The sequence below is a fragment of the Rhinopithecus bieti genome, unplaced genomic scaffold, assembly GCF_001698545.2.
Source record: "Rhinopithecus bieti isolate Rb0 unplaced genomic scaffold, ASM169854v2 scaffold_4640, whole genome shotgun sequence".
Classification (NCBI taxonomy): domain Eukaryota; kingdom Metazoa; phylum Chordata; class Mammalia; order Primates; family Cercopithecidae; genus Rhinopithecus; species Rhinopithecus bieti.
Genome location: NW_016804643.1, coordinates 450,987 through 470,229, shown reverse-complemented (window position 1 = coordinate 470,229; position 19,243 = coordinate 450,987). Strand labels below are relative to the sequence as shown.

The following is a 19,243-nucleotide window of genomic DNA, read 5'->3' as shown; positions in this document are numbered from 1 at the left end:
AGCCCAGGAGTTAGAGGTTTTAATGAGCTGTGATCAAGCCACTGCACTCCAGCATGGGTGACAGAGTGAGACCCTGTACCTAAAAATAAAAAAAGAAGAAAAATGTTTCATAAAATTATGTTTTGCAAAAGTAATAAAGATTTTATTATAGCCAGCCACTCAGCAGAGATTGGTAATTAGCCTTGAGTGAAAGGGATCAAATTGCTATTTTAAGTTGCAAGACTCTAATACAGACTTCCAATAGAGGGAGCCCAAAGCTTTTAAATGGAAATGGAGGTTTCATTTTTATTAATGTAATACAGCCCTGTCATAGTTTCCTATATTCATGTCAGTTGATTTTCTTTTTAAGCTTTCCTTTGGTAATTTGGTAATAACAATAATCCACATAGCCGCTAACAAAGATAACTCTGTTTTGAGATCATTTTCCCCTGTTAACTTAAAATTTCTCCTCCAAATGTTTTATGTCATGCATTTTCTTCTGACTTGCAATTTGAAAAACACTGATACAAATAGTACATATATCCTAAGTTCAACTCCTTTATGCTAGGAACATTAGTCAGTTTTGAATAAAATTACTAATAATGATTTTCATTTGCAATGTGAACTCTTGAACATTTGCATTATATGGTTATCACTCTTCTCAAAATAATATTTCATTATTTATATGTAATTTATATAAACATTTAAACTTTTTCCTAATTTGAACAATAATGCATATTATATTAAATTATAGAAATATTTTATATAATCCATTCCTCATAATAAGCATTGATAATATTTTGATATGCTTTTTATCTAAATATTTTTCTGGATTAAATGATTATAATCATGAAAATGGTGTTATTTTATTCATTTCACACTATCCTATTTTGATATTAATCTTTACTGTAGGCCTGTGAGATAGATAGGAGAGCAATTAATATTTCTATTTTATAAATGTGGAAACTTTTTGAGGTTCAAACAGATTAAGTGTCAGAGGTAGAATAAAACACAGGTCTAATATCTATCAGATGCATTTAAGTTAAAAAGCATAATATTAAAATAAACACCCAAATGTTCACCTTCTATTAGAAAATAGACTATTACCAGTATCACCGAAGACTTGTTTGTTCCCCACTCTGCCCATTCTTTCCCATTCCCATGCATTCGCCTTAGAATGAACCACTTTTCTGAATTTTAGGTTTTATATAATTGTGAACTTTAGAAAAATTATTCAGGTTACTGAACAATATGTATTCTTACATAGCAGGCATTTTTTTTCTTGCCCAATATTTTTGTGAGATTCATTCATGTTAATGCATAGAACTAGAGATCATCCAGTTTTACTTATGTATTTATTGTATTAATATTAAAAATACATTTACCTACTTTTTATTGATGGAGTTTGGAATGTATGCAATTTTTTTGCTCTTATAAACAATGCTCCTTTGGACATTTCATTTTATATGTGTTGCCAGTAAATAGTATGTATCTGAATACTTTTTACATTCAGTCTGCATTTATTTTTAACTATAAGGCATAGTCTGTTTATATTTTATACTACTATTTTCTTTTGCTTTTATTTGGTCTGCTTGATCTTTGTTCCTTTCTTGTTTTTTTTTTTTTTTAGAGATGGGTCTTGCTATGTTGCCCAGGTTGGAGTACAGTGGCTATTTACAGGCATGATTGTAGTGCACTACAGCCTTGAACTCCTGGTTTCAAGTCAGCCTTTGAAGTAGCTGTGACTATAGGTGTGCACCACTGTGCCCAGCCCATTCTTGTATTTTAAAAATTAGTTATGTTTTGTTTTTTTGTGTGTGTGGTGGGGGGGTGGTATTTTTGCTTTATGTTTTAGAAGATTTAGACTCTATTTCTATCTTTAAACAGTTTTCTAGAAATTATAATATACTTGACTGACCTAACAAAGTCCAAAGTTAATTAGTATCTGTGTTCTCATTTTGCATAATAGAGACTTTATCTATTTTAAGTACATTTACATTATTGTACAGCCATTTACCACCATTCATTTTCAGAACTTTTTTCATTTTTACCAAACTGAAACTCTGTATCTGTGAAACAGTAACTCCTCATTCCTCTCTCCCCAAACCCTGACAACCACCATTCTACTTTCTGTTTCTATGATTTGATGGCCCTAAGTACATTAAATAAATGGAATCTCAGTATTTGTCCTTTTCTGACTTATCTCACTTAGCATAGTGTCTTAAAAGTTCATCTATATTGCAGCATGTGTCAGAATGTCCTTCCTTTTTAAGGCTGACTGTATTCCATTTTATGTATCTACTAAATTTTGTTCTATTCATCTGTTGATCAATAGTGGAGTTGCGTCTACCTTTTGGCTATTGTGTATAATGCCGTTATGAACATGGGTATTCAATGTGTTTGTGTCTCTCCTTTAAGTTCTTTTGGGTATATATCCAGAAGTGGAAGTGCTGGATCATATGGCAATCTATTTTTAACTTTTTTGGGAAACATCATACTATTATTCATAGTGGCTGCACCATGTTACATTGCCACCGGCAATGCACAAGGGTTCCAGTTACTCCATATCTCGCCAGTACTTGTTTTCAGTTTTTTGATAATCATCCTAATGCATGTGAGGTGGTATCTCATTGTGGTTTTGATTTTCATTTTCCTAATGAATAGTGACATTGAACATCTTTTCATGTTACTGGCCATTTATATGTCTTCTTTAGAGAAATGTTTATTCAAGTACATTGCCTGCTTTTGAATTGGATTTCTTTTGGTAAGTTGTAGGATTTCTTTATATATTCTAGATACTGATCCCTTAATAGATATGGGATTTGCAAATATTTCATCTCATTCTGTTGGTTGCCTTTTTACTCTGATGAAGTCTACTTAATCTGTTTCTTTAATTGATTGTGCTTTTTTTGTCATATCCAGAAATAGTTAACAAATCTCATGTGAAAATTTTCCCCTATGTTTTCTTCCAAGAGTTTTCAAAATAGCTTTATGCCTTATGCTTAGGTTTCTGATCCATTTTGTGTTAATTATTGTATATGGTGTTAGGTAAGGGTTCAGATTCATTGTTTTGCATGTGGCTATTCAGTTTTTCCAGCATCATTTTTTAAAAGGCTGCCCTTTCCTCATTGAATGGTCTTGTACCCTTGTTAAAACTCATTTGACGATATATTTGAGGGTTTATTTCTGGGATCTCTATTCTATTAGATTGGTTAATGTGTCTGTTTTTATATTGGTACCACACTGTTTTGATTACCATAACTTTACAGAAAGTTTTGAAATCAGAGAGTATTAATCCTGCAACTTTGTACTTTATTTATTTATTTGTTTTTCTAGGTTAGTAGGTTTTTTCCCTCTGAACACTTAAAAGATTTCACTCCACAGTGTTCTTGCGTGGTTTCTGAGAAATCAGATACAGTTCTTGTCTTTGTTTTTCTGTAGTTAAGGGCTTAGTTTTTTCTGTATTTTATGCACGGTTTTTAAATCTTTGATTTTTTTTGCAGTTTAATATGATATGCCTAGGTGTTATTTTTTGGGCATTTATTCTCTTTGGTGTTCTCTGAATTTGCTAGTCTGTGATTTGGTGCCTGACACTAATTTGGGGAAATTCTCATGCATTATTGCTTTGCATATTTCCTCTGTTTCTTTACCTCTTTCTTCTTCTTTTGATATTCCCATTATGCCTATGCTACACCTCTTGTAGTTGTCCCACATTTCTTCAATATTCTGTTACGGTTCTTTTAGTCTTTTTTTTCTCTTTGCTTTCCTGTGTTGGAATTTTCTATTTCTGTATACTCAAGTTGAGAGATTCTTTCCTTTTCCATATCCTGTCTACTAGTGAGCCCATCCAAGGCACTGTTCATTTTTTGTTACAGTATTTTGATTTTTAGTATTTCTTTTTCATTCTTTCTTACACTTTCTCTCCACTAACATTGCCCATAAGTGCTTATATGCTGTATACTTCATCTGTTGATCATATTTGTTTTATTATTATTTTTTCTTTTTTTTATTATACTTTAAGTTCTAGGGTACATGTGCACAACATGCAGGTTTGTTACATATGTATACATGTGCCATGTTGGTGTGCTGCACCCATTAACTCATTATTTACATTAGGTATATCTCCTAATGCTATCCCTCCCCCCCTCCCCACAATAGGACCCGGTATGTGACGTTCTCCTTCCTGTGTCCAAGTGATCTCATTGTTTTAAATTCTTAGTCTGATAATTCAACATCTCTGACATGTCTGGTTCTGGTTCTGAGACTTGTTGTCAAACTGTGTGTGTGTGTGTGTGTGTGTGTGTGTGTGTGTGTGTGTGTGTTTTAGTGTGGCTTTTAATTTTCTTTCTTTTTTTTTGGGTAGTTGGACTTGATGTACTAGATAAAAGCAACTACTGTAAATAGACCTTTAGGAATGTGGTGGTAAGATGTGAGAGGAAGAAAAGCATTCTGCAGTCCTGTTAGGTTTCAGTCTTTTAACCCATTTATCCCTAGTTTTCCATTATTGGAATGCTATGCATGTGGAAGTTATTTATATCCTACTGCTAAAGGTTATCACCAAGCTCTGATTGCAGAAATTCAAAAAATTGCAACCTCAAGCATAAATGGGTTAATGAGCCTTTGTCCTTGGCCTGTTAACTTTACAAGTAGTGTTTCTCATTCTCTTCTGAACACTTTGGTGCAACAGCATACCTGGAATATAATGAAGTTAGGTATTTCCCTTTTCCCACATGGAAACCTAGATGTTCTTGGAATTGTGTATTTTCCTTGCTTTCCTTCACACAGAATGCTAGACGGAGCCAGAGTTGGGTATTTTTTCTTTCCCCGGTTGATTAAGCTCTGAAAAATAACTCATAGTTTAGGCTCTGGTGAAACAGTTTTTCTTGAGGGCAGGCCTTGTTAAGAAGAACAGAATGCTCTGGCATATTTGAAAGTGTTTACTTTCCTCTGCTGAACCATGAGGGGATTTTTCTCTGATATTCACTGTGAGAACCTGGTTGAACTGCAGATAAAACTCACAACAGTGTGCGACCCCCTTTATGACTAAGTCCTCTGGGATTTTTAATGCTTAAACTTGTGTACACTGAACCCTCAGCAATTTGTCAATTGCAGTTTAGATCTTCATACTCCAATAATAGTTCCTGGGACTGTTTCTGCTTGTGGGTTTTTGCTTTAGTATGTTGTGATTCTCTGTATTCACCTGGCCGTCTTTCTCCCATTTTGGGGGCAGCCATTCATCCTGTGACTTCACTTCTTTGTCATGTCCAGGAAGAGTTGTTGATTTTTCAGTTTTACCTGTTAGGATAGATAACTTCCAAGCTCCTTTCATGCTGGACTGGGAACTGGAACTCCTGTGTATTGCACTTTGATGCAGTTTTGGGTTTAACTTCTCTTTTTTATTTTGATGCTCTTAGTTTATCATTTATTAAAAGGTTACCATGTATGTGGTTGAATCCGATCATACTTTTCTCTATAATTTCTTTACTTCCATTCTCAAGAAATTCTTCTTCCACAAGGCTAATAAATAGAGTGTTTTTCTTCTGATGGCTTAAAAAAACTTACATCTTTTATTCATTAGCATATGATAGTTCATTTTAACTTAGAGTATTGGATGTGATTCTGAATTCTTTTTTTCTCTGTTGCTACCCAGTTATTCCTCTACAACTGAATTTAAAAGCTTAGTTTCCCAGCTTTGTTTCAAATTCTTCTGTTTTTTCTTTTGCCAGCCATTTCTTATATACTAGTCTGTAGTACTATACTTGATGTTACTCTGTAGTATGTTTTATTATGAAATTAGTAGAACCAGTTCTCCCATTCTCTTCATTTATTGGACATTTTAATACCTTTTTTTGTATTTTAAAGATTGTAATAGAATGTCAGTAACCTAAAAATTGCCATTTTAACCATTTTTAAGTGTACAGTTCAGTGCCATTAAGTACAGTCACATATTTGTACAGCCATCACCACCATTCTTTTCCAGGACGTTTTCCATCTTCCCAAACTTAAACTCTATATTTATTAAACTATAACTCCCCATTTTTCCCTTCTTCTAGTCCCTGGCAGTCACCATTCTACTTTCTGCCTGTATGAATTTGACTGTTCTAAATATGTCATCATATGAGTGGAATCTCAGTATTTGTCTTTTAGTTAGTGGTTTCTTTTTTCTTAGCATAATGTCCTCAAAGTTCATCCATATTGCTATGCAACCATTATCACAACTTTTTCATCTCAAGCAGAAACTATGTTACCATTAAATAATAATTCCCCATTCTCCCCTCTCAGAATCCCCTGGTAGCCTCTAATCTACTTTCTGTCTGTGAATTTGTCTATTTTAGTTACTTCTTTAAGTGGAATCATACAATATTTGTCCTTTTGTGTTTGGCTGAATTTACTTAGCATAATGTGTTCAAAGTTCATGTAGCACATATCACAAGTTCATTCCTTTTTATGGCCCAATAATATTGTATGAATTCAGACATTATATTATATAATAATATTATATGAATTATTCATACAATAATTATTGTGTGAACATACCACATTTTGTTTTTCTTTTCATTTGTTGATGGACCCTAAGGTGGTTTTCACCTTTTGGCTATTGTGAATAGTGTGCTACTGTAAACAGTGGAGTACAAGAATCTGTTCATGTCCCTGCTTTCAGTTCCTTTGGGTATATACCTAGGAGTGAGATTGCTTGATAACTTTGTGATTATGTGTTTAGCTTCTTTTTTTTTTTGAGATGGAATTTCACTCTTGTTGCCCAGGCTGGAGTGCAGTGGTGTGATCTCAGCTCACTGCAATCTCCGTCTCCTGGGTTCAAGCGATTCTCATGCCTCAGCCTCAGTGCGCCACCACGCCCGGCTAATTTTTGTATTATTAGTGGAGATGGGGTTTCTTCATGTTGGAAAGGCTGGTCTTGAACTCTCGACCTCAGGTGATCCGCCTGTCTCAGCCTCCCAAAGTGCTGGGATTACAGGCGTGAGCCACCATGCTTGGCCTGTGTTTAGCTTCTTTTTTTTCTTTTTCTTTTTTCTTTTTTTTTTTTTTGAGACAGGGTCTCGCTCTGTCGCCCAGGCTGGAGTGCAGTGGCCGGATCTCAGCTCACTGCAAGCTCCGCCTCCTGGGTTTACGCCATTCTCCTGCCTCAGCCTCCCGAGTAGCTGGGACTACAGGCACCAGCCACCTCGCCCGGCTAGCTTTTTGTATTTTTTAGTAGAGACGGCGTTTCACCGTGTTAGCCAGGATGGTCTACGAACTCCTGACCTCGTGATCCGCCCGTCTCGGCCTCCCAAAGTGCTGGGATTACAGGCTTGAGCCACCGCGCCCGGCCCATTCATTTCCTTTTCTTATAAGAGGATGGAAGCTAACAGTGTTTGAACATTGCTATCCTTATCTTTAAACATATGACTTTCCACCATCTATACTTTAGAACCAGATTGTCATATTCTGCAAAAAGCTGTTATTTGGATTGAGATTATATCACAGATGTGTTTGGCTTCACTATATGTGCATTTGAATCATATGACATTACCTTTTGAAAATACTTATTCATTTTTATTTTTGGTTTCATGCCAACTACTTAATGCTTAGCATTTGGTCAAGAAAATCCTCTATTATAAAGTCTTTTTTCAACAACCATGCAACTTTTAAAGTGGTTTACATATGAAGTCTTATTTTGTTTTCAGTGTTCATTGTGCTAGAAAACAAGGACTATTATACTGTTTGCTTCTTATGTTAGGGGAAACATAAGCACCTAAGCATCTTTTAGATTGTCTTTTAGGTCACATTCTATTTTGTTTATAGTGCCTGTAGTGATAATTCTTTCAGGGAGAACAAAATTTTTTTGACTTCTTTTTTGGTTTTCATGTTCAGTAAACAAAACTCTATGGTATAAATTTGCTTAGATGCCCTTATTCTTCAAGAATAATTCTTGAGAGTTGAGTGGAATGATTTGACTCAGTCAGAACCTCTTTGCAAGTGAAATTGGCTCACCCTTATGATTTTGATTATTTGGCCTTTTAATTTCCAATCTGAAAATAAAGAAAATTGTACCAAAGTAAATATGAAAATGAGCAGTGTAATAGCACCTATAACCCTTTCTTTAACTATGATGGTACACTGGTGATGTTCGGATACTATAGCTTTTTTTTTATTTATAAGTCATTTTTACCCTTCCAAATAATTCTCTGAAAACAAAGAAGCATTATATGCTATTGGTCTTTATAGTCCTTGTTTTTGACTTATACTAGCTGCCTTAGATGTAAATAATTCATATATTTTTTAATTTTGAAATACTTTAAATATGCACATAAGTTTAGAGAATGATATTCCAATACTTATCACTCAGATTTAACCAATATAATTCCTGTTTTTTTCAGATTTAAATTTGTTTTTAAAGAAGTATTATAGAAAGTTGAAAACTTACTTATTTTATATTCCCTGATTCTAATACTCTCCCTCTTTAGAGTTCTCTACTATCCAAATAGGCTTGAATCCTTCCAGTCTAAATTTTTATATTTTGTTTCATATGTATGCACTTATACATTATAGTATGTTTTGTATTTCTGAATTTTTATTAGCAATAACATTGTGACTGTCATTCCAAAATTTGTTATTTTACCAGTACCTTAGACTTTAAATTATTTTCTCTATAGGTAAAATTTATTACCACATACTATTGAAAATTTGTTACCATACTTACTTTTGGATATATGAACCATGCTTGGAATATATTAACATTCAACTTTGGCTTGTAATTGTTTGACTATACATAGGTTTGATTATTGAGGTACTTGTGTCCTTGGAATTTTACTTTTTAAACCTAACTTATTTAATACTGTATAGTATTACCCTTTTGCTCATTTTGCATGTGCACAGTCCTCCAATGTTGATATCTCGTTTCCCCCCTGCCCCCAAAACACACATGGGGAATTTAAAGGTAGAAAAGGGAGGATAACTTATTTCTTAAATCTGAGTTCAATTTTTTTTTTACTACCCAGCTCTTACAGTCTGCCATGTGGGACTGTGTTTCTAATCTGTTGGATTTTTAAATACATGATAGTTGGCTTCTAAATTCATTTGGGCTTTATTAGAATTGAGTATAATACAATTCTCTTTTGTAGGGGCTCACAACGAAGTAAGACAGTAGATGACAATTCTGTGAAGCAGGCTGCGCGCAATAAAGAAAAACGAAGAAAGGATGATGACATTTCTCTTTTAATGTCCGATACTCAGCCTAAAGGTTTGTGAACCTTAGAAAACTGTTGGAATTTGAATTTTGCTTATTGTATAAATTTTGTTATAAATAAATTATTTTATTTTACTTTGAAAGGATATGTGAAAGTAAAGGGAGATTATTTGGCAACACAAAGAAAATTGCTAAACCTTTTATGTAGTATAGTACTCATTTCCGGATTTATTTACTGATCCCAAAAGTTAAATTTTAATATTTTTTTTCTTCTTTGGGGAGACTTGGATATAGCTATGAAGTTATGTTAATTTAGCGATTTCTAAGTGTTGTTTCCATGGATATTAATGTTACTGCTAACTGGGTTTTTATTATTAGCTTATCACTGTCTGTTCACCTACTATGAAATACATTCTCTATTCATTAGAATTTCTCTCAAATTTAGGAGGATGCCAAACAAGCGACTATTAGCAAATTTGAAGGTAAATACTTCCTAGACTTGGGCAAATTTTTTGTAGGCCTCCTTGCATATATAGGATTTATGATTTGACTTCTTTTTCTTGTTTGTCTGTCGTTCAAGAATTAAAAATATTTTACTGATACTTGGAGAAAAACAATTTTACTACATTATTTATTTGTGAAACTTAACACCTTCAGGGGTCTGTTGGATTATTGATAGCTTCAAATGTTTGTTGAGGTCTCTTTCTTTCTTGCTTGCTTTCTTGCTTTTCTCTTTTCTTTTCTTTTAAGACAGGGCCTTACTCTGTCACCCAGGCTGGAGTACAGTGGCATGATCACACATGATCACAGCCCATTTCAGCCTCTGTCTCCTGGGCTCAAGTGATTCTCCCACATCAGCCTCTTGAGTAGTTGAGACTATAGTCATGCACCACCACGCCTGGCTCATTTTTTGTATTTTGCAGAGACAGGGTCTTGCCATATTGCCCAGGCTGGTCTCAAACTCCTGGGCTCCAGCAGTCTGTCTCCCTTGGCCTCCCAAAGTGCTGGGATTATAGGCATAAGCCACCACGCTTGGCCACTATTTTAGTTTTGAGTTATTTCATAAGTTATTCATAATACAAAAAAGTCTTTTAACGGCACTATGCAAAAATTCATTGCACTTCATTTAGAGCACAGCTATTTAAAGATTCTTTTAGTAGCCTTTTAATAGAAAAAAATTTTAAATGAAACTAGACTAATAACTTATATTTGTACAAGAAACCAGCTGAAACTCTTATAAAGGCAGTCTTTGGAGAATGTGCTGTGACTTTGTACAGACAAGCTTCCAATTAGTCACTGTCAATGTATAATGAAAAGCATTTGTTTTCTTTTAAACTGTACTTTCTTAGAAATAATTACAGTCATTTCTCTGTATCTTTGTGTTCTGCACCTGCAGATTCAACCTACCAAAGATGGAAAATATTTGAAAAATCTTCAATAATACAATAATAAATAATAGAATAATACAATAATAAAAAATATGTATAACAGCTATTTACATAACATTTATGTTGTATTGGATATTATAAGTAATCTAGAGATTATTTAAGCTATACAGGAGAATGTATATAGGTTATATGCAAATACTGTACCTTTAGGGGCTTTTGGATCCATGGATGTTGGTATCCTGGGTCCCTGGGACCAATCCCTTGAGGATACTGAGGGATGACTGTATTGATTACCAAGTAAAAATATAAGTAATTGTACAAGTGGGCTCATTTCAGATACTATCAAGACAAAGATTCCTACTCTACCCAGGAAAGCAGTAGTCCTCACATTGACTTGAATAAAATACTTTCTGATTTGTACCCAGGAGTATTACCTCAAGTTCACAGTGGCATTTTAGACATGCATCAGGGAAAAGTACATGACAAAAGAAACATTTTTTAGTTTTTCAGTATCCCTGAAGGTACCACCACTGGTAGGGAAAGTGTTTCTAATAAAATTAGCTATCGGATCTTTATTAAAACAAAGTTTACTCTCCTACATCTGATACCAGTCATTTAAAAAAAAAACCTGTAAATTAATGGAAATTCTGAATTAAACCTTAGGTGTACCATTTTTTTCCGTAGCACATTAAGTTTGCCTTGTGGAATTTGCTTTCACCAACATAATACCTTGGAAATACTTAATATTCTTTTGTTTAAAGGATTTTCACCTTTTAGTTTTATATGCTAGTAATATTTGCAGGTTAAATTATATATGATGCAGGTGTATTCCTATTTTACAATATTTCATTCTATATAATAAAGTTACTCATTTTCCATGAGACAGGCTTGACCGATGTACAAATAATAAATTCTTTAAAAGAAAATTCCTGTATAACCAAGTTTTTCTCAAGCCCCTTTCCTTTCATGAGTCATTTTACTGTAGTATAATATTTATGTTTAGAAATTATAGTTTGATACATTGTGTATAGAAATTGTATTAGACCACTTTTATAGTTTACATTATTACATATAAAATTTAATGTGCTGTCCTAAATATTGTGTTGATGATTTGGAGGGAGTTTTATTTTCCTTAGGGAGTGAGTAAGGTGTTTTCTCTGGAAATTGAAAGGCTGTTGACCCTCTCGGAATTTTTACCCTCAGTCCCATTCCAGTGCCTTCCTTTAAGTAATGTCAAAGACAGATTATCATGAATATTAGTTATTAGGAATTGTTGAAGCTACAGTAAAAGCAAGAATAGTTCGAAGAGAAGATGTGTGGTATTGAAGAACGTTCCATGAATGGAGAAGTCAGGCCAGTCAGATGAATTGAAAATTGTGAATTAAAGGCAACTGCTTTGTGACTTGCTGTGCATAAACTTTGAGTTGGTACTTGTATGACATAGATTCAGAAAGCAAAATAATTCAGGATAACTTTTAGTTAATTAGGTGGAAACTTTTGGAAGGTATTTTTGTACAGTACATATATTTGATAACAAATAGTATTTTTAGTAACGATTGGCATGAGTTTCAAAGTGATTTCTTGTTGACTTAAAAAAGGATGTACTTCTCTAGAATGATGGATTTATTGGAGATTTAAAATGACAGAGTCTTGATTATTGAGTAAATTGGAGATTTAAAATGACGGGGTCTTGATTATTGGTAAGTAAATTGGCAACCTTGTGAATGATCACATATTATAGCCAACTACAGAGCAAAGGTATTTTGGCTCCTTTTAAAGAGCAGCAATCAACACTCTTTCAAATTATAGTCCCTTTCCACTAAAAATATGTATTTATGTAAATTACATTTTAAAAGACTAGTTTATAAAGTCACATTGAATTATCAAACTTTAAGATATGAATTTTCTAGATTTTAATAAGACCTCCCCTTTTTTGATAGTACAACCAAATTCATTTATAGCAAATGGAAAAACAGTTTGGTGGCTTTGCTTTGGCTACAGTGAAAAAGGATATTTCTTCTTTATGTATTTTTCTCACCTCACAACTGTTGTATAATGAACGTTTACTTTGTGTATGCCAATTAAAATAGGGCATGCCTTTACCTTCATCCAGTGTCAGTATGAGAATTTAACAGTATACTTCTATTTTCATGAGCTGTGGAAGTAGTATAGCAATTTTGATGATGTTTCTTCGAGCTCTTCTAAAAGAGATTCTCTCTATACTTTTTTGTCCATATTTATGCTTCATTTGTTTTTTAAGACCTTAACAGTGGAAGTAGAGGTTGTGATCATCTCGAACAGGAAAGCAGAAACAAGGCTGTTAAATATTCTGATTCAAAAATGGAACCCACTCTGATTTCCAGGAAGACAAAGAGAAGGCTTAGAAATAATTTACCTGATTCTCAAAATTGTGCTTCTTTGGATAAGTCAACAGAACAGACAGTAAGTAGAGGTATTTAGATATTATAGGAAATTATTTCATGCTATGATAAAAATGAGTTGACTGTGGCCAAATAGTGTTCCTCTAGCTTTCAGCTTTTATTATCAGATTGCTTTTTTTTTTTTTTTTGGTTCACTGTTAGCTTTATTATTAAAAAACAATTTTAAATGTAACTTTTCTCGATGATACAGAGTTATTGGAACACATTTCAAATATTATGAATGACTAAAAAAATTAAAATTGCTCCTTTTCTTGTATCACTCTTTCCTTAGTAGTTTGTTGTACATCCTTTAGACTTTTTCTTTTTTTCAGCCAAATACAATTCATACTGTCTAATCACTTGCTTTTTTTTATTTGCTCTGTAAAATTATTATTAGATTTATTTTATCAGTAGCAATTCACTTATCAGATTCTTTAAACTTCTGTTTATCTAGAGTTTAGGGAATTTATTGTAAGTAAAGAATTATATTAAATACATACATTTTGTATTTTCAAAGACTTAGTATATAAATAGCAATAAAACAGTAAGAAGCTTTTCAATTTCTTTGATCCATAAATCATTTCAGGATCTTGTAATGTTTTGGGGTTGTAATTATAAGCATGATTTAGATTTATACAGTAGATGAGATACTGAAGGCAATGATTGATTTTCATAATTTTCAATGTTGTTATATTGTTAATTAAATTTTTTATTTTACCAAAGTAGTTTTACCAAAGTAGTCACATTGGCATTATTACTTTCGCAAAATAAAAATACATAAATACATCTTCTCATTCTAAAGTTGACTTAGATCGTGGGAGACTGTCTGACAAAGCATTTGTAATGATGGAAATCTCCCAGTTTCACCTTTTAAAAAATTATCAGGCATCAGATTGGACAGATCAAACCCCATATCTTTATACTTGGGAGACATTGGCAAGTATAATGTGGTATAATTGTTTAGTTTTCTATCCGTGTAGTTATAGAAGTGATACAATATTTTTACTTTTTTTTAGAAATTTAAAAATGGTTTAAGCAAGCCAAATTTGAAAAATGCTATTTTTTTCTATGTGTTTATGTTTAGAAAAAACAAGAAGATGACTCAACAATATCCACTGAGTTTGAAAAGTCAAGTGAAAACTGTCGTCAGGATCTAAAACTGCCTGAAGAAATTACAACTAAACCTACAAAAAGTGATTTTACTAAACTATCCTCATTTAACAGTCAGGAGTTGACTTTGAGTAACACCACCAAAAGTGCCTCTGCCTGTTCAACCACTGAAACTGTTGAGAACTCTAATTCCATTGATACTGTGGGGATTTCTTCCCTGGTTGAGAAGGATGAGAATGAGTTGAATACAATAGAAAAGCCTGTTCTAAGAGGACATAATGAAGGGAACCAGTCATTGATCTCAGCTGAACCAAGTAAGTGACAGGAGGATTATAAAGTTACTTAATTTCCTCTGCTTCACTTAGTTGTTTTTTTCTTCCTCTTGAACAAATTTGGCTAAGGCCATAAGCTGTTTATGACATCATTGTGGAATATATTAACTTTAGGAAAAAAAGGCTTGGGGTTTGGAGTTTCCTTCATGAGTTTTAAAATATCAGTTTAGGTAAACTAATGGAAGACTTGAAAACAGAAGTAATTTTTTCTTAGATTAGTACACAGTAATCTCACTCAGTAGTTTTAAAATAGATTCTTTAAGGACCATCATTAATGTCATTTGATTGATGAAGTATGCAGAGTTTAAGTGCTATCTAATTATTATCATTAATTTTGATTTAATCAGCTTCTGAGTAGTTGATGCCGTCACATGGTACAAAGAACTTCCAAAGGTTTTAAAGGATCTCCGGCGAATAGTCTCCCACATCTTCCCCTAGTTATTAATTTCCCATTCCTTGAAGCAATTCATGTAACAGGACTTAAAGTACAATTTAGAGTGATGGCACAATACACTGTGAGAACTAGCATTTGTTCCTAAGGCCTCCTCATGGCTTTATCCATTTTTAAAAATCTTTGTTCTTTAGAAGGTAAGGGTGCGGGTAACTGCTGAATAATTGCACTGATATGGAGTCATTGTCTATAACTACTATAAATCAGATAACAAATGATAGACCTGTTTCTAAATTGAATAAATTTAGGTGATTAAGTTTAACAGGATTATTAAAAATAAATTGCAATAATTACAAAGTTCTTTTTTTTTTTTTGAGACAGAGTCTCGCTCTGTGAGCTAGGCTAGAGTGCAGTGGTGCGATTTCGGCTCACTGCAGCCACCCGCTCCCAGGCTCAAGTAATTCTCCTTCATCAGCCTCCCGAGTAGCTGGGATTACAGGAATGCACCACTACACCTGGCTAATTTTTGTATTTTTGCTAGAGACAGGGTTTCACCATGTTGGCCGGGCTGATCTTGAACTCCTGACCTCAGGGAATCCACCCACCTCAGCCTCCCAAAGTGCTGGGATTATAGGAGTGAGCCACTACACCCAACCGAAAGTTCTTTTTTTGATAGGTGATTGTTACACATTTGAAATAACATTTTTCGGCTGGGCGCAGTGACCCATTCCTATAATCCCAGGACTTTGGGAGGCTGAGGCAGGAGGATCACCTGAGGTCAGGAGTTTGAGAACAGTCTGACAAACATGCTGAAACCCCACCTCTACTTAAAACAGAAATTCGCTGGGCGTGGTGGTGGATGCCTGTGATTCCAGCTACTCAGGAGGCTGAGGCAGGAGAATTGCCTGAGCCCGGGAGGTAGAGGTTGCAGTGAGCCAAGATGGGAAGACTGTGTCTCAAAAAAAAAAAAAAGAATAAAATACATTTTCTTTTCCTCTTAGTTGTTGTTTCCAGTGATGAAGAAGGACCTGTTGAGCATAAAAGTTCAGAAATTCTTAAGTTACAATCTAAGCAAGACCATGAGACAACTAATGAAAATGAGAGTATTTCTGAATCAGCATGGTCAGAACTACCGTTGATTTCACGTGAATCTGTACAGGTAATTTATTTCTGTCTTCTCCCAGATTAACAATGAAATATACACTATTGATTAATGACTGTTACTTGTTTTATCAAGCTGAATATTGTAATGAAAATTAGAAATTTTCTTAGTTTGAATTTTGAGACAACTTTTATAGTAGTTTGAATGAAATACGTAGTTGTCTTTATTTTGAAACGAAAAGATTATACCATTTTTTTCTGGTGATTTATATTTTTTCAGTCTAAATATTCTATTACTTGAATATTTTTGTTTTTTTCTGGCTTTCATTGGACATTTCACTAACATTTTGTAGAATTAAACACATTTTCTAGTATTTATATGTCTGGTCTTGGAGTATTATGGCTACTTGGAATTACTCCTTTTCCTCACATATTACGAAGGCAGTATGATATAGAGGAAAAAACATGGCTTTGGGGATATAGGTCAGAAACCTGTCAAATTTGGTAAGTCCTCTGCCTCTTCATTCTTATAGAAAATAATAAATGGAAGTGTGTTAGTTTAGTATCAGTCAATTAATTCAGTCCTTTGAAGAGAGTAGGTCTAAAATAAGGTTCAAAACATTTTTTATCAGTATTCGTTCTTTCTTTCTTTCTTTTTGAGACAGGGTCTTGCCCTGTCACCCAGGCTGGAGTGCAGTGGCATGATCATGGCTCATTGCAGCCTCAACCTCTTGGGCTCAAGCAGTTCTCTCATTCAGCCTCTCAAATAGCTGGGACCATAGGCTCGTGCCAGCATGCCTGGCTAATGTTTTTAAAATATATATTATTTTTAGAGATGAGGGTCTCCCTGTGTTGTCCAGGCTGGTCTCTTAACTACTGGGCGCGAACAATCCTCCTACTTCCACCCCCCAAAGTGCTAGGATCACATGCGTGAGCTGCTGCTCCCAGCTGGTACTCTTTCTTGTTATTAGCCTCTGATTATTCTATTTGTAAGAAAAGATCATTGACCACCAGTGCAGAATTATGGTAAACTTATCTTGTTTTGTTTTTGAATAATGTCAGAGGCTCTTATTTTGCAGAGTATGATGAAGAGTTGGCCCAATCTATGAAAACAGTTTGGTCTGATTATTGTTTCATGGGTATTTGCTTTTGTATTTGGTATTCCATGTAGAAATCACTTCAGCAGCTTTGTTCTGAATTTTTGCAAAAATGTAACCATTTTTGCTAGATTGGGTCAACATCCTACTTGATGGTTTACTTGCATGTATAATTAAAAGTGTCGTTGTTGATAATGAATTTAAACTTGTGGAAGAATTAGGCCTTGGCAGGGTAATAAATTGACAATGCAGTATGAAATGATCATATTATAAGAAAATAACATATCTTTTAGAATTTACTGAAGTCATAATCACAACCAAGCAGCCAATACTGTGGAGATCTACCATAAGGCAGAATGCCACATTTCTATGCTCTCTCTTGTTCCAGTTATAAATGAATTATGAGAAATATGGATTGGTCATTTTTAGGAGCCAGCTAGTTTTACCAAATGTGAAGCCCAGTGAGAAATTATTTCTATACCAACTTCTCATTTTATCACTAAAAAAGCCCACAGTTATTTGTCTGACTGATGTTGGAGCTATCTGATTTGATTTGATTGATTTGATTCCCTTTTTTACTTAGGGAATAAGAAGATATTAATAGTATACTAAGCAATAAAACATGAGAATGACAAAGAAATTCAATTAAGCAGGTAAATGGCATTATGAGCTGGGTTTAAAATAATGAGTATGGTATGTTTTAGACAAGGATTAGTCACAATTGCTAGAGGTAAGAGGGGAGTGAGTACATGTTCATAATAATTGCTTTAGTAGTAATCTGGTCATGTGTGGTGTTAGGGATAATGTGCAGAGGTTCGGCACATTTGAAAAAGTTGAAAAAGTCATCTGAAAGTAGTATAAAATTCAGAAGAAACAGTGGAAAAGAGTTGCTGCTGATATTGCTTGGTTTTCTATTATAATTTAAAAGCAAAGTTATATAGTCACTTGAGTGGAAGTGATATGATTTTTGAGATTTTAGGCAAGTATAAGCCATTTCTGGTTGGTTGTCTTCAAACATAGAGTATATAGATTTGATATAATGGATCGTTCTTAGGCACTTACGTTCCTTCATGGCATATTGAAAGTGCAGTAGCACACAGGCATAAAGATGGGAACAACAGACGTTGGAGACTCCAAAAGTAGGGAGGCGATGAGGAGAGCCAGGGCCATAAAACTTCCTGTTGGGTATTATCTGGGTGACAGGTTCAATAGAAGCCCAACCCTCAGCATCATGCAATATTATCCTTGTAACAAATCTGCACATGTACCCCTGAACCTAAAATAAAAAATCTTTAAAGTACAGTAGCAAAAACATTATTTTGGTTAATGGAAACAGTTTTTATGGTTGAAGTGACACTGGACCTGGAGAGAGAAACCTGCATTTGAATCTTTGTTTTGCTTCTTACTAATTGCATGATTTTGGGCAGGTCGCTTAACCAATCTCAACATCTGTTAACTTTATTTATGAAATGGAAAACTGAAAACCTGCGTATTGGGTGGTTGTGGGGATTCAAAGAGATCATATATTTAAAACTCATTTTAAATAAAAGTACAGTATATGTTTAAAACTTCTGTCAAGTTAAAATGAATAAAACCTATTAAGAGACTATTGAATGTGAAACCATGGCTTTTGATACAGAGGAGTATATATTTCTGGAATTAATTTTGAATTCAGCTATTTAGTGTAATTTTCTCAAAGGTAAGTCATATTTTTTTCAGAAAAAAATCTAGATAACTATTTCTTCACAGTAAGAACAGTATAAAATTCTTCAAAATTTACTAATAGTAATTTAAAGAAGAATTTGATGGTGAAAGTCATTTTCAGTATTTATATAATACTTAGAGTTACATGCATTTTGTGATTTATTCCTTGTTAGATGTCATCTGAATTATGCCCGTATAATCCTGTCATGGAAAACATTTCCAGTATTATGCCTAGTAATGAGATGGATCTACAACTGGATTTTATATTTACTTCTGTTTATATTGGTAAAATTAAAGGAGCTTCTAAAGGTTGTGTTACAGTAAGTATATTTTCTTTAATTTTCTTTTAGTTTTGGATCTTGGACAAGGCATTTTAATTTTTTTCCTTTTTTTTTCTTAGGACAAATAAGAATAGAATTAAGATTTATTTTATATGGGACACTATGGATATGTTGAAAGTCATTATACCTAATTTGAAATGTGCCTTTAATTCTCCCCTCCTAACATCCTACCTAATCTGACGACTCTAATGAA

At 33.7% G+C, this 19,243-nt stretch overlaps 1 protein-coding gene across 1 annotated transcript in view; it reads left to right on the top strand.

Moving 5' to 3' along the window:
* Window positions 1–19,243, top strand: part of SENP7 (SUMO specific peptidase 7) — a 180,749-nt gene that overhangs the window by 119,923 nt on the left and 41,583 nt on the right. Inside the window, 5 exon segments of the mRNA XM_017869509.1 lie at window positions 9,102–9,220; window positions 12,815–12,996; window positions 14,059–14,398; window positions 15,809–15,966; window positions 18,883–19,029. Coding sequence (XP_017724998.1) covers window positions 9,102–9,220; window positions 12,815–12,996; window positions 14,059–14,398; window positions 15,809–15,966; window positions 18,883–19,029 — 946 coding nt within the window.